Here is a 20,048-nt window from a genome sequence, read left to right as displayed (position 1 = left end):
AAATGTTTTGTATAAAAACGTAAAAAATTAATATGGAATAACGCAATATCAATTTGTAATGCATCTATTATATTTGATTGATTAACTTTTTAGACCATTAATCGCTCACACCAATATTCGTTCACACGACAGAGAGGTTTGTTCAAAGATCGCCTTTAATTTGTAAAATACTGTATACATAAGGTAAGCGTTGCGAAACATTTTACTAAATATTCTTTGAATACATATATGAAACCTTTTGCATACATTTTTATATCATATTTAAAACAAAAAACCTGATATTAAATTACTTATGACTGAATTTACAGCTGATACAATATTTTGTAATATAACGTAAAATAATATTAAATTGACAAAAAACTACATTACTACATAAGTAAGCCGCCTACCAAACCCAATAACAACAACATTCTGCGTGAATTGAAATGATTCAACAGAAGAAAAACTTAACTTTCATTTAAAAAAAAAACAGTTGTTTATAAAATTACAAAAAACATAAGAGAAATTACTTTCTTGAAACAACACGGTGAATTTTTGCAAAAACGTGCAAATAGGCCAAAGGTAAAAACACAACAAGAGTACCAAAATACAGAAGAGAAGCTGTAAGGGATGTTTTATTCTCACAGCTTGGTAAAATGGTCTTTTATCACGTAAGGTTAAGTAACTGCTACATGTATAATGAAAATTTGTTTTATTCTTAAAATGTCCTGTCCCAAAACGGAATATGAGAGTTGTTTGTTGTAGTTCGTATCTATGCATCTTTGGCGTTTGCTTTTGTTGGACTTTAGTATTTCTGTTGTTCTGTTTTTTTCCCCTTTTATAGTTGATGTGTTTCCCTCAGTTTTAGTTTGCAATCCAGATTGGTTTTCTCTCAATCCATTTATAACTTTTGAACAGTAGTTTTATGGAATACCTTAGCTGGATTAGGCAAAACTTTTAGGAATTTTGGTCCTCAATGCTCTCCAACTTCGTACTTTATTTGGCCTTTTTTGGATTCGAGCGTCACTGATGAGTCTTTTGTAGACGAAACGCGCGTCGGCGTATGTACAAAATTTAGTCCTGGTATCTATGATGAGTTTATTTACAACCACTGGGTCGATGCCACTGCTGGTGGAGATTTATTTCCCCGAGGGTATCACCAGCCCAGTAGTCAGCACTTTTTGTGCTGACATGAATTATCATTGATGTGGTTATATTTATAAATTAACTGTACAAAATTTATAGAATTTTTTAAATACTAAGGCTTTTCTTCCTCAGGCAGCATAGAATACCTTAGCTGGATTTGGCAAAACTTTTAGGAATTTTGGTCCTCATGCTCTTCAACTTCGTACTTTATTTGGCCTTTTTAAGTTTTTTGGATTCGAGCGTCACTGATGAGTCTTTTGTAGACGAAACGCGCGTCGGCGTATGTACAAAATTTAGTACCGGTATCTATGATGACTTAATTTATAGTGATAAATAAGACAACTACCCGATCAAAGAGCAGATAACGGCCGACATTTAGAGAGACAAATAACTTCTTAAAGTACAACTCACTCGTCACTTTCGATTCTAAACTATGTTTTTTTTAATATAACAAAATTTCAACTTTTGGGCATGTTTACTGAACTTACATTAGATTCAAATAAAATCACTTAACGAACAAAAATTAAGGCAAAGCCACAGTCTACAAATCTTCATACAGATATTATAAATAGCTTTAACATTTAATAAATGTATTCTAGTACGTATTTGATAAAATGTAAATCAATGACGTCAGAACGAGGCAATTGCAATTGCTGGCAAATAGGATAGTAGGAGGGATTTATATTCATTAACAATATGATATGTACAGATATTTATAAATTTCGTTGCAGTGAATGGCCAACAAGTTTTCATCTTGTTTAAAGAATAGTATTTTCAGTGAAATATAAAGACACGTGTTACCATTCTAGGGATGTATACTGTCTTCTGTCGACGTAGATACAACAAAAGGTTAATTGTCACAAGTACAATTTGTTTTGTACTTTTAACAGTTTATTCTTATTATCATACTATTGATTCAGGAATATCTAACATTTCAAAAATTCGAAAGACGGAACGTCGTCACAATGCTGAAAGAACTGTACATAACGAAGCACATTTACAAAGTATCAACATAGGACATAAATCTTCGTTAAACAGGCTAAAAACAACTAATAAAACATTAATTATCAGCCAAGAGGACATTGAAACAAATAAGGCTCCATGGGAAGGCGTCGATTGTCCCGGATTTTATCCATACCAAACTACAAAATCCTCCGATATACTAATGAGTGAAAACAAAGAGTTTCCGAATTGGATGCAATTCCAACAAAATAGGGCAGTGGAAGGTGTTAACTGTAATTTTCTGATTAATGGTAATACGACGGAACAAAAACGAATCTTAAGTGCAATGCGTCATACACATTTTGATGTAGTCCCCCCTTCATTTTATTTAAACAGAACTACAGATTGCCAGCAATATATAAGTGAAACTGGTTTTATAACATCATCTTTGACAGAAGAAGAAGAAAACTTCCCTATAGCATATAGTATAGTTGTATATAAACATATAGAACAAGTTGAAAGATTATTAAGGTCAATTTATCGTCCACAAAACGTTTACTGTATACACTGTGATAAAAAGGCAGACGATACTTTCAAGCAGGCACTTAGAGGAATAACAAGTTGCTTTGATAATGTGTTTATGTCAACCAGATCAATCAGCGTAACATGGGGAGACACTAGTTGTTTAACACCGGACATGGAGTGCATGAAAGATCTTTGGAGACATAAGAAATGGAAATATTTTATAAATTTAACAGGTCAAGAATTTCCATTACGAACCAATCTAGAATTGGTGAGAATATTGAAGACTTACAATGGTGCTAATAATATTGAAGGAACAGTAAAAAGGTATGTGTTTTTTAAAGTATTCTATTCATTATTGTTTCGAATTAAAAAAATAACGCTTTTGAGACAGGATTGTTATATGTTAAACAAATTATTTGTATTTTGACCGTTTTTCGTTTTTGTCATGATTTTGTTAGTCTGACTTTGACAAAATGAATTTCAAATATTCCTAAGTACATTCCATCTCTTGTATACTGATACTGTGAGTGGAAATCAGTTTAAGGTTCAATTATTTAGCTTACCTATCCCGTAGGGCCAAGTGAGCTTTTCTCTTCACTAGGGGTCCGTCGTCCGTAGTCTGTCGTCGTTAACGTTTACAAAAATCTTCTCCTCTGAAACTACTGAGCCAAATTTAAACAAACTTGGCCACAATCATTATTGGGGTATCTAGTTTACAAAGTATGTCCGGTGACCAAGCCAACCATTCATAATGGCCGCCATGACTAAAAATAGAACATAGGGGTAAAATGTAGATTTTGGCTTATATCTCTGAAACCAAAGCTTTTAGAGCAAATCTGACATGGGGTAAAGTTGTTTATTATGTCAACATAAATTTGTTATGAAATTTTAAGATGAATCGAATCACCTGTTGCTAGGTTGCAGGCTGTCCCTGAATTAGTCATTTTAAGGAAATTTTGCCGTTTTTGGATATTATATAGATAGAGATAAACTATAAACAGCAATAATGTTCAGCAAAGTCAGATCAACAAATAAGTCACATGACCAAAATGTTCAGTTGACCCCTTAAGGAGTTATTGTCCTTTATAGTCAATATTTAACAATATTTCGTAAATTTTTGTAATCTTTTTCACAAATCTTTTCCTCTGAAACTACTAAGACAAATTTGAACAAACTTGTTCACAATCATTATTAGGGTCTCTAGTTTTAAAATTGTGTCCAACGATCCCGTCTGCGAACCAAGATGGCCGACATGGCTAAAAATAGTACATATGTAAAAAAGCAGTTGTTGGCTTATATTTCTGCAACTAAAGCATTTAGAGCAAATTTGACAGAATAAAATTGTTCATTAGGTCATGAAATTTTCAGACCATTCAGAAAACCCGTTGTTTGGTTACTGCCCCTGAATTGGTTATTTTAAGAAAAATGTTTGCTTTTGATTATTATCTTGAATATTATTATAAATAGAGATAAACTGTAAACTGCAATAATGTACAGCAAAGTTAGACCTAAAAATAAGTCAAAAATGACCAAAACGGTCAATAGACCCCTTAAAGATTTATTGCCCTTTTTAGTCAATTTTAACAATTTTCATAAATTTTGTAATTTTACAAAATATTTTCCACTGTTACTACTGAGTCAAGTTCATTATAGATAGAGATATTGGTAAGCAGCGAGAATGTTCAGTAAAGTAAGAACTACAAACACATCAAAATCACCAAAACACAATTTTGTCATGTGTCCTTCGTTTTATATGCACATATACTAAGGTGAGCCTCAAGTTTTAACACAACATCAAAACCAGGGGTTCGCCACTTGAAACAGAAATATACCATTTGAAGAGGTTCTATTTTTAGAACATAATTTGAAGGATCCGAGTTTATCAAATGGCATCAGAAACTGAGTTGGTGTCTTAAAGGACTTAAATATCGAAATACGCGTGAACATTGAGAAAAAGCCGATTTTGAATAATGAAATGGATATTTTGAATAATGGAATGGACTAGTAGGACCCTTCAGCCCCTAATTACAGATATATATTATGCCTCAATCGAAAGCTTATCAAGAGAGGAACAAAAGGTATATAGTCAATATGTTCCGCAATGCATATTAGAGGAGTAAAGAAGGACTTGCATATCGAAATACGCCTGAACATTGAGAAATAGCCAATTTTGAATAATGAAATGGATATTGTGAATTACGGAATGGACTGCTATGATCCTTCAGCCCCTAATTACAGATATATATATTATACCTCAATCGATAGCTTATCAAGAGAGAAACAAAGGATATATAGTCAATATGTTCCGCAACGCATATTAGAGGAGTAAAGAAGGACTTAAATATCCAAATACGCGTGAACATTGAGAAATAGCCAATTTTGAATAATGAAAGGGATATTTTGAATAATGGAATGGACTGCTACGATCCTTCAGCCCCTAATTATAGATATATATTATACCTCAATCGAAAGCTTATCAAGAGAAGAACAAAAGGTATATAGTCAATATGTTCCGCAACACATATTAGAGGAGTAACGAAGGACTTACATATCGAAATACGCCTGAACATTGAGAAATAACCAATTTTGAATAATGAAATGGACATTTTGAATAATGGAATGGACTGCTATGAACCTTCAGCCCCATATTACAGATATATATTATACATCAATCGAAAGCTTATCAAGAGAGGAACAAAAGGTACATAGCCAATATGTTACGCAATGCATATAAGAGGAGAAACGAAGGACTTAAATATCGAAATACGCGTGAACATTGAGAAATAGCCAATTTTGAATAATGAAATGGATATTTTGAATAATGGAATGGACTGTTATGACCCTTCAGCCCATAATTACAGATATATAGTGTACCTCAATCGAAAGTTTATCAAGAGAGGAACAAAAGGTATATAGTCAATATGTTCCACAACGCATATTAGAGGAGAAACGAAGGACTTAAATATCGAATTACGCTTGCAAATTAATAAATAGCCAATTTTGAATAATGAAATGAACTGCTTTGACCCTTCAGTCCCTGATTACAGCTATACATAATACCTCAATCGAAAGCTTATGAAGAGAAGAACAAAAGTTTTATAGTCAATTTGTTCCGCAACGGATATTACAGGAGTAACGAAGGACTTAAATATCGAATTACGCTTGAACATTGAGAAATAGCCAATTTTGAAAAATGAAATGGATATTTTGAATAATGGAATAGACTGCTGCGACCCTTTAGCCCCTAATTATAGTTAAACTTATACCTCATTCGAAAGCTTATCAAGAGAGGAACAAAATGTATATAGTCAATATGTTCCGCAACGAATATTAGAGGAAAAATGAAGGACTTAAATATCGAAATACGCGTGAACATTGAGAAATAGCTTATTTTGAATAATGGAATGGACTGCTGCAACCCTTCAGTCCATAATCAAGGCAAAAATAATGCACCAAATTAAGGCTTTTTGATAGAGGAATAGACTGAGTATAAACGAAATGTGCCGCAATGACCATTAGAGGGGTTACGCAGGACCTAAATGCCAAAATACGCTTGAAAATTAAGAAATAGCCAATTTTGAATAATGATATAGATATTATGAATAATGGAATGGAATGATGCGACCTTTTAGCCCCTAATTATAGATAAACCTTATAGCTCATTCGAAAGCGTATTAAAAGAGGAACATAATGTATTTGACTGAGTATAAACGAAATGTGTCGCAATGACCATTAGAGGGGTTACGCAGGACCTAAATGCCAAAATACGCTTGAAAATTAAGAAATAGCCAATTTTGAATAATGAAATGGATATTTTGAATAATGGAATGGACTGTTGTGACCCATTAGCCCCTAATTATAGATATACCTTATACCTTATTTGTAAGCTTATTTATAGAGGAACAGTAGTATGATTATGAGAGGTCTGCCACACCCCCATTTTGAGGTTGGGGTCGAGGGAAAATGTGTCTTTGTGGAAGAAAGAAACACACACACAAAAAAGTAAAAATTCACAGATAGAAAAAACACAACGCATGGAACTCCACCCTTATGGTAAGGTGGGTCGATTTTCTCAACCCCAATCCCAATGCCCTGTCAAGACGATTCGAGGCCACCAGTGCACATACCCATGACACTTGAATCTTTCGAAGAAAAGGGATCCGTATCAGCCGTGTAATACCTTCATGTGCAACTCATCGATTAGGGGCGTTCACACCAACGCTTAGGAGCGTTCAACAGTATTCTATCCTATCAGATAAATAACGTTTATCAAGATTATCGACCCTAAGCAGCGTGAGGGACTTTCCAGGGAGTTGCAAGACACAGAACGGACGATTCAAGCCAGTAATATGCAGCATCGCCTCGATTAGGTTGAATTAAGCCGGAACCTTTACAAGGTGTTCAAGCCTGTGGTTGAGGCTCAGCAAGAGGCAGCTTCACATATCACCAAAAAGATCGCAGACCTTCCTGCAACAGTGCCAGCCCTTTTGGTCCTTTAGATTCTGTTGATTTTTCTACTCTTTACACTGCACTTCCACACTATCTTATTAAACAAAAGTTTTCCTATTTGATTAAATGGTCGTTTGGTAAAGCGGAATGCAAATATATTTGCTGCAACTCATTTAAAGCAGGTAAATATGCTAAATATACTTACTGGAGGTGTGATGAAATGATTGAAGCTGTTAATTTCTCCTTGATAATATTTATGTACGTTTCGGCAACAAAATTTATCGACAGGTTGTAGATATCCCCATGGGCACTAATTGTGCCCCTTTAATAGCAGACTTGTTTTTGTACTGTTATGAATCACAGTTTATGACTAAACTCAGTAAAGACCCGTCGAAACTGCATTTAATTGATAAATTCAACAACACTTACCGTTATCTTGATGATATTTTTTCGTTAAATAATCAAACATTTTCTAAATATATTGCTGAAATTTACCCTAAGGAACTTACTCTAAAAGAATCAAATCTATTCGGTAATAACTGTCCTTTCCTTGATTTAGATATTTCGGTTTTACATGTAAACGGGAAACTCCACACTAAAATTTACGACAAAAGAGACGATTTTTCGTTCCTATTGTTAATTTTCCATTTTTAGATGGTGATGTTCCTTTGGCACCATCTTACGGTGTTTATATTTAACAGCTCGTTCGCTATGCCCGTGTCTGTTGTTACGTTTTTGATTTTAACGAACGCAATCTATGTATTACTGGCAAATTATTAAATCAGGGATGTCGTTACCATAATTTACTTATAACCTTTACTAAATTTTTCCATAGATATAAAGATTTGGTTTTAAAGTTTGGTTGTACCTGAAGAAAACTTATTTCAAACGGGATAGCACATCCTCATGTTTACGGAAATGTTGTTAACCGTGCCCGGAAATTTAGAAATGATCCATGTAAACTTGTCGCTCCTTTAAATAAAAAAATTCTAAAAGGTTACCTATTCAACACTGTAATAAGATCATTGAATACTGTTTTTATTTGTATAAATATTGATTTTGTTATCAGTAAATTAAAAGGTAACTAAATATTACTAGTATGTTATATACATATACACATTCGTAGATCTACAATATGTCGATACCTGTTTTTTTAGTTGTTAGTGGCTTTGAACTAGCTGTCAGATAACTGCGAGTTCTCTCAAATCTTTTCATTGTGTCTTTTTGTGTCGGGATGTATAAGTTCCCGGCCACGTCCACCTGATTTTTTGTCCAACTGATGAGTTAAGCCTTTTTCAACTGATTTTTTTATAGTTCGTTCTTATGTAGTACTGTTATACCACTGTCCTAGGTTAGGGTAGGGTTGGGATCCCGCTAACATGTTTAACCCCGCCACATTATTTGTGTATGTGCCTGTCCCAAGTCAGGAGCCTGTAATTCAGTAATTGTCGTTTGTTTATAGTTATCAAAAGTACCAGGATTATAATTTTATACGCAAGACGCGCGTTTCGTCTACATAAGACTCATCAGTGACGCTCAGATCAAAATAGTTAAAAAGCCAAACAAATACAAAGTTGAAGAGCATTGAGGACCCAAAATTCTTAGAAGTTGTGCCAAATACGGCTAAGGTAATCTACTCCTGGGGTAGGAAAATCCTTAGTTTTTCGAAAAATTCTAAAGTTTTGTAAACAGAAAATTTATAAAAATGACCATATAATTGACATTCATGTCAACACCGAAGTGCTGACTGCTGTTACATATTTGATTTCGTTTATTTTTAGGGGCTGAAGGGTCATAGCAGTCCATTCCATTATTCAAAATATCCATTTCATTATTCAAAATTGGATATTTTTCAATGTTCACGTGTGTTTTGATATCTAAGTCCTTTGTTATTCCTCTAATATGCGTTGCGGAACATATTAATTATATACCTTTTGTTTCTCTCTTGATAAGCTTTCGATTGAGGTATAATATATATCTGTAATTAGGGGCTGAAGGGTCCTACCAGTCCATTCCATTATTCAAAATATCCATTTCATTATTCAAAATTGGCTATTTCTCAATGTTCAGGCGTATTTCTATATTTTATTCCTTCGTTACTCCTCTTATATGCGTTGCGGAACACATTGACTATATAACTTTTGTTCCTCTCTTGAAAAGCTTTCGATTTAGGTATAATATATCTGTAATCAGGAACTGAAGGGTCATAGCAGTTCATTCCATTATTCAAAATATCAATTTCATTATTCAAAATTGGCTATTTCTCAATGTTCACGCGTAATTCGATATTTAAGTCCTTCGTTTCTTCCCTCTAATAAAATCAACGGTACCAATTTTGTTGCACCAGATGCGCATTTCGACAATACATGTCTCTTCAGTGATGCTCGTGGCCAAAATATTTGAAATCCAAAGCATATATAAAAGATGAAGAGCTATAATATGCGTTGCGGAACATATTGACTATATACTTTTAGTTCCTCTCTTGATAAGCTTTCGATTGAGGTATGATATATATCTGTAATTAGGGGCTGAAGGGTCATAGCAGTCCATTCTATTATTCAAAATATCCATTTCATTATTCAAAATTGGCTATTTCTCAATGTTCACGCGTAATTCGATATTTAAGTCCTTCGTTTCTCTTCTAATATGCGTTGCAGAACATATTGACTATATACCTTTTGTTCCTCTCTTGATAAGCTTTCGATTGAGGTATAATATATATCTGTAATCAGGGACTGCAGGGTCATAGCAGTTCATTTCATTATTCAAAATATCAATTTCATTATTCAAAATTGGCTATTTCTTAATTTGCAGCGTAATTCGATATTTAAGTCCTTCTTTTCTCCTCTAATGTCTGTTGCGGAACATATTGACTATATACCTTTTGTTCCTCTCTTGATAGGCTTTCGATTGAGGTATAATATATATCAGTAATAAGGGCCTGAAGGGTCCAACCAGTCCATTCTATTATTCAAAATATCCATTTCATTATTCCAAATTGGCTATTTCTCAATGTTCACGCGTAATTCGATATTTAAGTCCTTCGTTTCTCTTGTAATATCCGTTGCGGAACATATTGACTATATACCTTTTGTTCCTCTCTTGATAAGCTTTCGATTTAGGTATAATATATATCTCTAATTAGGGGCTAAAGGGTCCTACCAGTCCATTCTATTATTCAAAATATCCTTTACATTATTCAAAATTGGCTATTTCTCAATGTTCACGCGTATTTCGATATTTAAGTCCTTCGTTACTCCTCTAATATGCGTTGCGGAACATATTGACTATATAACTTTTGTTCCTTTCTTGAAAAGCTTTCGATTGAGGTATAATATATCTGTAATCAGGGACTGAAGGGTCAAAGCATGTCATTCCATTATTCAAAATATCAATTTCATTATTCAAAATTGGCTATTTATGAATTTGCGCGCGTAATTCGGTATTTAAGTCCTTCGTTTCTCCTCTAATATGCGGTGCGGAACATATTGACTATAAACCTTTTGTTCCTCTCTTGATAAGCTTTCGTGAGGTATTATATATATCTGTAATAAGGGGCTGAAGGGTCATAGCAGTCCATTCCATTATTCAAAATATCCATTTCATTATTCAAAATTGGCTATTTTTCAATGTTCACGCGTGTTTTGATATTTAAGTCCTTTGTCATTCCTCTAATATGCGTTGCGAAACATATTGACTATATACCTTTTGTTCCTCTCTTGATAAGCTTTCGATTGAGGTATACTATATATCTGTAATCAGGGACTGAAGGGTCATAGCAGTTCATTCCATTATTCAAAATATCCATTTCATTATTCAAAATTGGCTATTTCTTAATTTGCAGCGTAATTCGATATTTAAGTTCTTCGTTTCTCCTCTAATGTGCGTTTCGGAACATATTGACTATATACCTTTTGTTCCTCTCTTGATTAGCTTTCGATTGAGGTATAATATATATCAGTAATTAGGCCCTGAAGGGTCCTACCAGTCCATTCCATTATTCAAAATATTCATTTCATTATTCAAAATTGGCTATTTCTCAATGTTCACGCGTAATTCGATATTTAAGTCCTTTGTTACTCTTGTAATATCCGTTGCGGAACAAATTGACTATATATCTTTTGTTCCTCTCTTGATAAGCTTTCGATTGAGGTATAATATATATTTGTAATTAGGGGCTGAAGGGTCCTACCAGTCCATTCCATTATTCAAAATATCCATTTCATTATTCAAAATTGGCTATTTCTCAATGTTCACGCGTAATTCGATATTTAAGTCCTTCGTTACTCTTATAATATCCGTTGCGGAACAAATTAACTATATACCTTTTGTTCCTCTTTTGATAAGCTTTCAATTGAGGTATAATATATATATCTGTAATTAGGGGCTGAAGGGTCATACCAGTCCATTCCATTATTCAAAATATCCATTTCATTATTCAAAATTGGCTATTTCTCAATGTTCACGCGTAATTCGATATTTAAGTCCTTCGTTTCTCCTCTAATATGCGTTGCGGAACATATTGACTATATACCTTTTGTTCCTCTCTTGATAAGCTTGCGATTGAGGTATAATATATATCTGTAATTAGGGACTGAAGGGTCCTACCAGTCCATTCCATTATTCAAAATATCCATTTCATTATTCAAAATTGGCTTTTTCTCAAAGTTCAGGCGTATTTCGATATGTTAGTCCTTCGTTACTCCTCTAATATGCGTTGCGGAACATTTTGACTATATGCCTTTTGTTCCTCTCGTAATAAGCTTTCGGAATATTCAAAATATCTATTTCATTATTCAAAATTGGCTATTTCTTAATTTTCAAGCTTATTTTGGCATTTAGGTCCTCCGTAACCCGTGTAATGGGCAATGCGGCACATATCATTTATACTCAGTTTATTCCTCTGTCAATAAGATTTAATTTGGTGTATAAATGTTGCCTGGATTTGGCATTGAAGGGTTGCAGCAGTCCATTCCATTATTCAAAATAAGTTATTTCTTAATGTTCAAGCTTATTTCGATATTTAGGTCCTTCGTTACTCCTCTAATATGCGTTGCGGAACATGTTGCCTATATACCTTTTGTTCCTCTCCTAATAAGCTTTTGAATGAGGTAAAAGGTTTATCTATAATTAGGGGCGAAAAGGTCGCAGCATTCCATTCCATTATTCAAAATATCTATTTCATTATTCAAAATTGGCTATTTCTTAATTTTCATGCGTATTTAGGTTTTTAGGTCCTCCGTAACCCGTGTAATGGTCATTGTGGCACAATCGACTTGTCTTATCTATAATTTATTAAAGGATGAAGAATAGCAAAGGTCCAGTGAAAAAAAAAGGACCACGGAGAGTATTTCAATTTTCGTATTCAGGTCGTTCTTACATTGAACCAAGGAATTTCTTTTTAAAAATAGTCAGGAAAACCAACTAGTTTATCCTCCGAAACTTGGAACTAGATAAATATACCAAACTAAAATTGAAAGAGTGTTTTTATTTATTTATTCTGATATTTATTTGCATATTTGCTAGATAACACCAAAAAGATGAATTTAGAAATACGGGATATAGCTATAGTGTCACAGTCAATTTTAAAAAAATTTTATTTCACTATTCACCGCTTCAAGTTGAATAATGAAACATAAACTATTTCATTATTCATTATTCATTTTTTAAACATTGAATAATGAATAATGAACTATTTCATTATTCATTATTGAATTTTGAATAATGAACTATGAATAATCGACGTACTTCAGCGCGGTCTATTAACGCTTACAAAATGTACTTTCTTTCGAAGATATCTAATATCTGCTGATCAAGAAATTGTTTTGAGTTCCTTACTTGTTGTGTATTCGGGATACTTATGGCTAATGTTGGATGCACATTAGGGGATTCTAATCCTCTTGTTGCATAGTGTTTAGCTCTGATTGAAGTACATTTGATTCTCCCATGTTGTGACACAGTGCCTAGCTCCGTTTAAAGTACATATGATTCTTTGTTTATTTTTCTCTGTTTGTATTTTCACAACTGATACTGGGTAGGGGAGGTTTAGAATCCCGCTAACACGTTTATCGCCGCCACATTCTGAATGTATATGCCTGTCCCACGTCAGCAGCCTGTAATTCAGCGGTTGTCGTTTGTTGATGTGTTCATATTGTTTTTTTCCTTCTTTTTTTTTTTACATAAATTAGTAAGTTAGTTTTCTCGTTTGAATTGTTTTACATTTGTTATTTCGGGCCCTTTTATAGCTGACTGTGCGGTACATGTATGGGCTTTGATCATTGTTGGAGGCCGTATGGAGAGCTACAGTTGTTAATTTCTGTGTCATGTGGTCTCTAGTGGAGATTTGTCTCAATAGCAATCATACATCTTCTTTTTTATATTGACAATTGAGTTTAGGACATGGATATCTAAAAAGTATTACAGTCACCATTTATTTACTATCAACATTAGAAATGTAGTGTATCAAGTTAAGCGGACCAATTTTTAGCAGAAATAATATTTTGAAATATATATTTCTTTTTAAATTTGTCAAATCAGTATGAATTAAAATAGTCGTAATATACTTTTAACTTTTAACTCGTTAAAGATAGTTAAATAAAGTCCAGTTAAAACATTTAGATCATATGAAAGTTTAATTTGAAGAGCAATGTTTAAAGTATAAAAAAATAGTTTGCGGTCAATAAAAAAAAAAGAAATTTTAAGTGCCTTCAAGGCAAAACAAAGTGTTAATTAGACAATAATGTTATATTTTGATATTAAGTAAAAACGTACAGAAGTTTTGTTCTGTCTGTCCTGGTAGGGCGACATGACTTCTTGGATCCGATTATCCTTTAACCACGACCTGTTACGCTGTTCATATTGTTAAACAACAAACAAGTCACAGCAAACCTGCGTCAGCGACACTCTTCAAACCATTGCATCGTGGATGGGTGATTGTCATGTGTTGCCCAGACGGCCGAGGTCAAGCTGTAGTGTAGTTTTAGTGCAGTAGCAGTCAATGAAGTTAATGATTTATCTACCAGTAACACATCGTCGTAGTTAGCGGGCTGCCCAGCTGATCATCCTGGCCCTAAAAGCAGCCGTTGTTGAGTAATGTTAAGGAAGAACAAATTAGAATATGACAAAAACAACCCACGTAAACCAAGATGGCCGTCTACCAAAATGACGCCTTCCACCTGTTCTTGACCAACCTTTGCAACAAAAATTATTTAATGCTCACCAATCGTCTTCGGGTATAGAGCCGACAGTGCGAGGCTGTATAGCCAGTCAAGGTCGTTAACAACCCGAATAATCATACTGTTATTATGGTCTGATACCTTTCGAAATAACATACTAAGCACCCAACGAAACCGGTTTGACATCTTTGATGCCGATTTTAGCGTGCGCGGCACATGTTTTACGAATAACTTTTACAATCGACTTTCGAAACCAAACATTTATGAAGCAAAACATAAATAAGGTTGCATTACACATGAAACAAAACCGAACACTCTCAGCTTAAACCATCTCAATTCTTAGTTATGCTTAGCTAAGGGAAATTAGAACTTAGTTTCAATATATTTAAACTCGAAATTTGAAAACAATCTCGATAAAGGCTATTAAAGATTTATATGAAATTGTAAGTAGTCTTCTTTTTTTTTTTTTTTTTTTTTTTTTATTGTAGAGCGTTGACAGGGAGATGGAATGGTTTACCGCCACCTCCCCATAGCATTCGTCCTATACATGGATCCGTGCATATTGTTGCCAACAGGAGATTCGTAGAATACATTCTCTTTAACAAAGTAGCTAGCGATCTTTTCAACTGGACTAAAAATGCTCAACATGCCTCAGAAATATTTTTCAATACATTAAACTATAATCCACACCTAAATATATCAGGATCGTACAAAGGTAAGTTCATAAATCGGATAGAAACAATTTTGTCGTGGCGTAACTCTCTTGGTAGTTCATGTAAATCGGCTGTTAACAATTGTGTTGTGTCGTTACTCTCTGGGTAATTCATGTAAATCGGCTGTAAACAATTGTGTTGTGGCGTAACTCTCAGTGTAGTTTATGTAAATCAGATGTAAACAAATGTGTTGTGGGGTAACTCTATGGGTAGTTCATGTAAATCGGCTGTAAAAAATTGTGTTGTGGTGTAACTCTCTGAGTAGTTCATGTAAATCATGTGAATCGGCTGTAAACAATTGCGTTGTGTCGTAACTCTCTGGGTAATTCATGTTAATCAGATGTAAACAGTTGTGTTGTGTCGTAACTCTCTGGATAGTTCATGTAAATCGGCTGTAAACAATTGTGTTGTGGTGTAACTGTCTGGGTAGTTCATTTAAATCGGCTGTAATTAATTGTGTTGTGGTGTTGCTCTCTGGGTAGTTCATGTAAATCGCTGTTAACAATTGTGTTGTGGTGTTACTCTCTGGGTACATCATGTAAATCGCTGTAAAAAAATGTGTTGTGGTGTAACTCTGTGGGTAGTTTATGCAAATCAGCTGTAAACAATTATGTCGGGGCTTAACTCTCTGTGTTGTTTTTGTAAATCAGATGTAAACAAGTGTGTTGTGGTGTAACTGTCTTGGTAGTTCATGTAAATCGGCTGTTAACATTTGTGTTGAGGTGTAACTCTCTGGGTAGTTCATGTAAATCGGCTGTTAATATTTGTATTGAGGTGTAACTCTCTGGGAAGTTCATGTAAATTGGTTGTAAACAATAATAATTGTGTTGTGTCGTAACTCTATGGGTAGTTCATGTAAATCGGCTGTAAACAATTGTGTTGTGGTGTAACTCTCTGGGTAGTTCATGTTAATCATGTGAATCGGCTGTAAACAATTGTGCTGTGTCGTAACTATCTGGGTAATTCATGTAAATCAGATGTTAACAGTTGTGTTGTGTCGTAACTCTCTGGATAGTTCATGTAAATCGGCTGTAAACAATTGTGTTGTGGCGTAACTCTCAGTGTAGTTTATGTAAATCAGATGTAAACAAATGTGTTGTGGGGTAACTCTATGGGTAGTTCATGTAAATCGGCTGTAAAAAATTGTGTTGTGGTGTAACTCTCTGAGTAGTTCATGTAAATCATGTGAATCGGCTGTAAACAATTGCGTTGTGTCGTAACTCTCTGGGTAATTCATGTTAATCAGATGTAAACAGTTGTGTTGTGTCGTAACTCTCTGGATAGTTCATGTAAATCGGCTGTAAACAATTGTGTTGTGGTGTAACTGTCTGGGTAGTTCATTTAAATCGGCTGTAATTAATTGTGTTGTGGTGTTGCTCTCTGGGTAGTTCATGTAAATCGCTGTTAACAATTGTGTTGTGGTGTTACTCTCTGGGTACATCATGTAAATCGCTGTAAAAAAATGTGTTGTGGTGTAACTCTGTGGGTAGTTTATGCAAATCAGCTGTAAACAATTATGTCGGGGCTTAACTCTCTGTGTTGTTTTTGTAAATCAGATGTAAACAAGTGTGTTGTGGTGTAACTGTCTTGGTAGTTCATGTAAATCGGCTGTTAACATTTGTGTTGAGGTGTAACTCTCTGGGTAGTTCATGTAAATCGGCTGTTAATATTTGTATTGAGGTGTAACTCTCTGGGAAGTTCATGTAAATTGGTTGTAAACAATAATAATTGTGTTGTGTCGTTACTCTATGGGTAGTTCATGTAAATCGGCTGTAAACAATTGTGTTGTGGTGTAACTCTCTGGGTAGTTCATGTTAATCATGTGAATCGGCTGTAAACAATTGTGCTGTGTCGTAACTATCTGGGTAATTCATGTAAATCAGATGTTAACAGTTGTGTTGTGTCGTAACTCTCTGGATAGTTCATGTAAATCGGCTGTAAACAATTGTGTTGTGGTGTAACTGTCTGGGTAGTTCATTTAAATCGGCTATAAATAATTGTGTTGTGGTTTTGCTCTCTGGGTAGTTCATGTAAATCGCTGTTAACAATTGTGTTGTGGTGTTACTCTCTGGGTAGATCATGTAAATCACTGTAAACAATTGTGTTGTGTCGTAACTCTCTGGGTAGTTCATGTAAATTGGCTGTAAAAAATTGTGTTGTGGTGTTGCTCTCTGGGTAGTTCATGTAAATCGCTGTAAACAATTGTGTTGTGTCGTAACTCTCTGGGTAGTTCATGTAAATTGGCTGTAAAAATTTGTGTTGTGGTGTTGCTCTCTGGGTAGATCATGTAAATCGCTGTAAACAATTGTGTTGTGTCGTAACTCTCTGGGTAGTTTATGCAAATCAGCTGTAAACAATTGTGTCGGGGCTTAACTCTCTGTGTTGTTTTTGTAAATCAGATGTAAACAAGTGTGTTTTGGTGTAACTGTCTTGGTAGTTCATGTAAATCGGCTGTTAACATTTGTGTTGAGGTGTAACTCTCTGGGTAGTTCATGTAAATTGGCTGTTAATATTTGTATTGAGGTGTAACTCTCTGGGTAGTTCATGTAAATCGGCTGTAAACAGCTGTGTCATGACGTAACCCTCTTGGTAGTTCATGTAAATCGGCTGTAAACAATTGTGTTGTGTCGAAACTCTCTGGGTAGTTCATGTAAATCATATGTAAACAATTGTGTTATGGTGTAACTCTCTTGGTTGTTCATGTAAATCGGATGTAAACAATTTTGTTGTGACGTATCTCTCTGGGTAGTTCATGTAAATCGACTGTAAACAATTGTGTTGTGTCGTAACTCTCTTGGTAGTTCATGTAAATCGGCTGTAAACAATTGTGTTATGGCGTAACCCTCTGGGTAGTTCATGTTAATGGTCTTTAAAATAGATATAGGAAGATGTGGTGTGAGTGCCAATGAGACAACTCTCCATACAAATAACAATTTAAAAAGTAAACCATTATAGGTTAAAGTACGGCCTTCAACACGGAGCTTTGGCTCACACCGAACAACAAGCTATAAAGGGTCCCAAAATTACTAGTGTAAAACCATTCAAACGGGAAAACCAACGGTCTAATCTATATAAACAAAACGAGAAACGAGAAACACGTATATATTACATAAACAAACGACAACTAAACCATTTGTGTGACGTAACTCTCCGGGTAGTTCATGTAAATCGGCTGTTAACAGTTGTGTTGTGTCGTAACTCACTGGATAGTTCATGGAAATCGGCTGTTAACAATTGTGTTGTGGCGTGACTATCTGAGTAGATCATATAAATCGGCTGTAAAAAATTGTGTTGTGGTGTAACTCTCGGGTTGGTTTATGTAAATCGGCTGTAAAAAGTGTGTCGTGGCGTAACTGTCTTGGTAGTTCACGTAACTCGTAACTCTAGAACTTCTTTCTGTGTCTGACATATACGACTGCTTAAGAATAATTATCTTTGTTGTACAAACATGATTTTATGCTTAATTTCTGCTGAACGTAACAAGTCTGCAGTGTCATTCTTTCAGTATTTTTTGTAAATAAATGTGCTGATCCCCAATTTGAGTGAAAAAATATACTGGTCAAGCAGATGACATATTTTGAATGCAAATTCCCTCCATATCTTAAAAATGTTAAATTTTGAAAAAAAAAGCTGATTGATTGCGTGGAAAATATTTTCTTACTAAGAAAAAAAGCCATCCCCCCTTTTTGAAGTTAAATGGTTGCTCCATAAGAAAGACATTTTTATTTTCCTTTTGTAAGATAACAAAGACAATGTTTTTGTATGTGTATACATTAATGTTACAGTGAAATCGTATATATAGTATGGGATTATTTTTAATTCCTTTTTTTCAGGGATTTTGCATTATTATAAGTTATTATATATATATAATCGCTGAAATTACATGTGATTTGACATAATCTTTGAAAAATTTCTGATTTTTTTTTACAGATTTCATGACAAGTGCCAAATGATAATGATAAGTTTTGATTATACATATTTATTATAACAGATATAAATTGATGTTTCTAGTAACCAGTTACTTTTTTTCAGGTGTTCCGGAAACAGACTGCAAATCAAATCCATTTCTGACAAGATTTAAAAACTGGGGTCCACTATCTTCCCTTTTCAACTGGCCCTGTCACGGCACAGTAGTCAGAGATATATGTATATTTGGAGTAGGAGATCTGCCATTGTTATCTAAAAGACCAGAAATGTTCGCAAACAAATTTTTCCTTAATTATCAGCCATACACTCTCAAATGTTTGGACCAGCTGATGTTTAATCGAACTAGAGATGAATATTTCAATGGCTTTAAACTTAACATTGCTAAGTATCGGTCATTAGATTTTATTAAAAATGCTATATAAAACTATATAAACTGGTCTTTAATTTGCCATTCTGATCCTAGTAAAACAATCGTGTCACTATTTCATTTATTATATTTATATTCATATTTGCAAAATTGTACATCCTCTACGTTTCCTAAATTATTAAATTCTATTCGAGGTGAAAGAAACTAAAGGGACTTTCAAACTATTATAAACTGACAATGTTGCAAAAAAATAAATAAATAAGATAAAAATGCAAAAGACAATCAACAATATACAAATACATAACACATCAAACCAAAGAAAAAGCAACACGAAACCAACCAAAAACAATGATGTGATATCATGTGCTCCGGAAGGGTAAGCACATTACCCTCCACATGATTCTCATTTAAGTACAAACTGGGTGATAAATCTATTTATGCAAATGTATTCTTTTAGTGTATGTTCACTTGTGTTAATATGTCTTTTGTTTGGGTTAAGCCATTTCAATCGATTTTGTCTTTCCACGAATAGTGTTGGTGCATGAAATAATTTCAGAGGTAAAGCGACCGATAAAAGAATTTAGGGCCGATATTTTCTTGTCTTAGTGTATACACCGAGTATAAGTTAGTACCAGCATTGATCGGATATTTTTTTATTTTTATTGTGTTACTTGTTACTTGTTTTTGTTGTCTTTTACACAATTGATTAAATAAGATAGATGCGTTTTAATAGGTTTTATTGAAATTTCTTTTAAGTACGACTGATTTTCTAAAAACAGAAATATCGTCACATCTTTATGTGGCGTTTCCTATTCAAGAACCTGA

At 34.1% G+C, this 20,048-nt stretch overlaps 1 protein-coding gene across 1 annotated transcript; it reads left to right on the top strand.

Moving 5' to 3' along the window:
- The first annotated feature begins 2,413 nt into the window (after positions 1-2,413).
- LOC143046486 (beta-1,3-galactosyl-O-glycosyl-glycoprotein beta-1,6-N-acetylglucosaminyltransferase-like) lies at positions 2,414-19,278 on the top strand. Its single transcript, XM_076219643.1, has 3 exons — positions 2,414-2,916; positions 14,705-14,931; positions 18,962-19,278. Exons 1-3 carry the CDS (start codon positions 2,414-2,416, stop codon positions 19,276-19,278), a joined length of 1,047 nt encoding a protein of 348 aa, XP_076075758.1.
- Positions 19,279-20,048: the final 770 nt, after the last annotated feature.

Source organism: Mytilus galloprovincialis, chromosome 9, assembly GCF_965363235.1.
Source record: "Mytilus galloprovincialis chromosome 9, xbMytGall1.hap1.1, whole genome shotgun sequence".
Classification (NCBI taxonomy): domain Eukaryota; kingdom Metazoa; phylum Mollusca; class Bivalvia; order Mytilida; family Mytilidae; genus Mytilus; species Mytilus galloprovincialis.
This window is presented reverse-complemented; position numbering and strand designations above follow the sequence as displayed.

What these genes read in the sequence shown, in the direction of transcription:
- LOC143046486 (XM_076219643.1), top strand. Translation starts at nt 2,414, where the DNA reads ATGCGTCATACACATTTTGATGTAGTCCCCCCTTCATTTTATTTAAAC. An exon ending in ATTGAAGGAACAGTAAAAAG is followed by an intron (nt 2,917 to 14,704) that starts GTATGTGTTTTT and finishes TTTTTATTGTAG; the next exon opens with AGCGTTGACAGGGAGATGGA. An exon ending in TATATCAGGATCGTACAAAG is followed by an intron (nt 14,932 to 18,961) that starts GTAAGTTCATAA and finishes ACTTTTTTTCAG; the next exon opens with GTGTTCCGGAAACAGACTGC.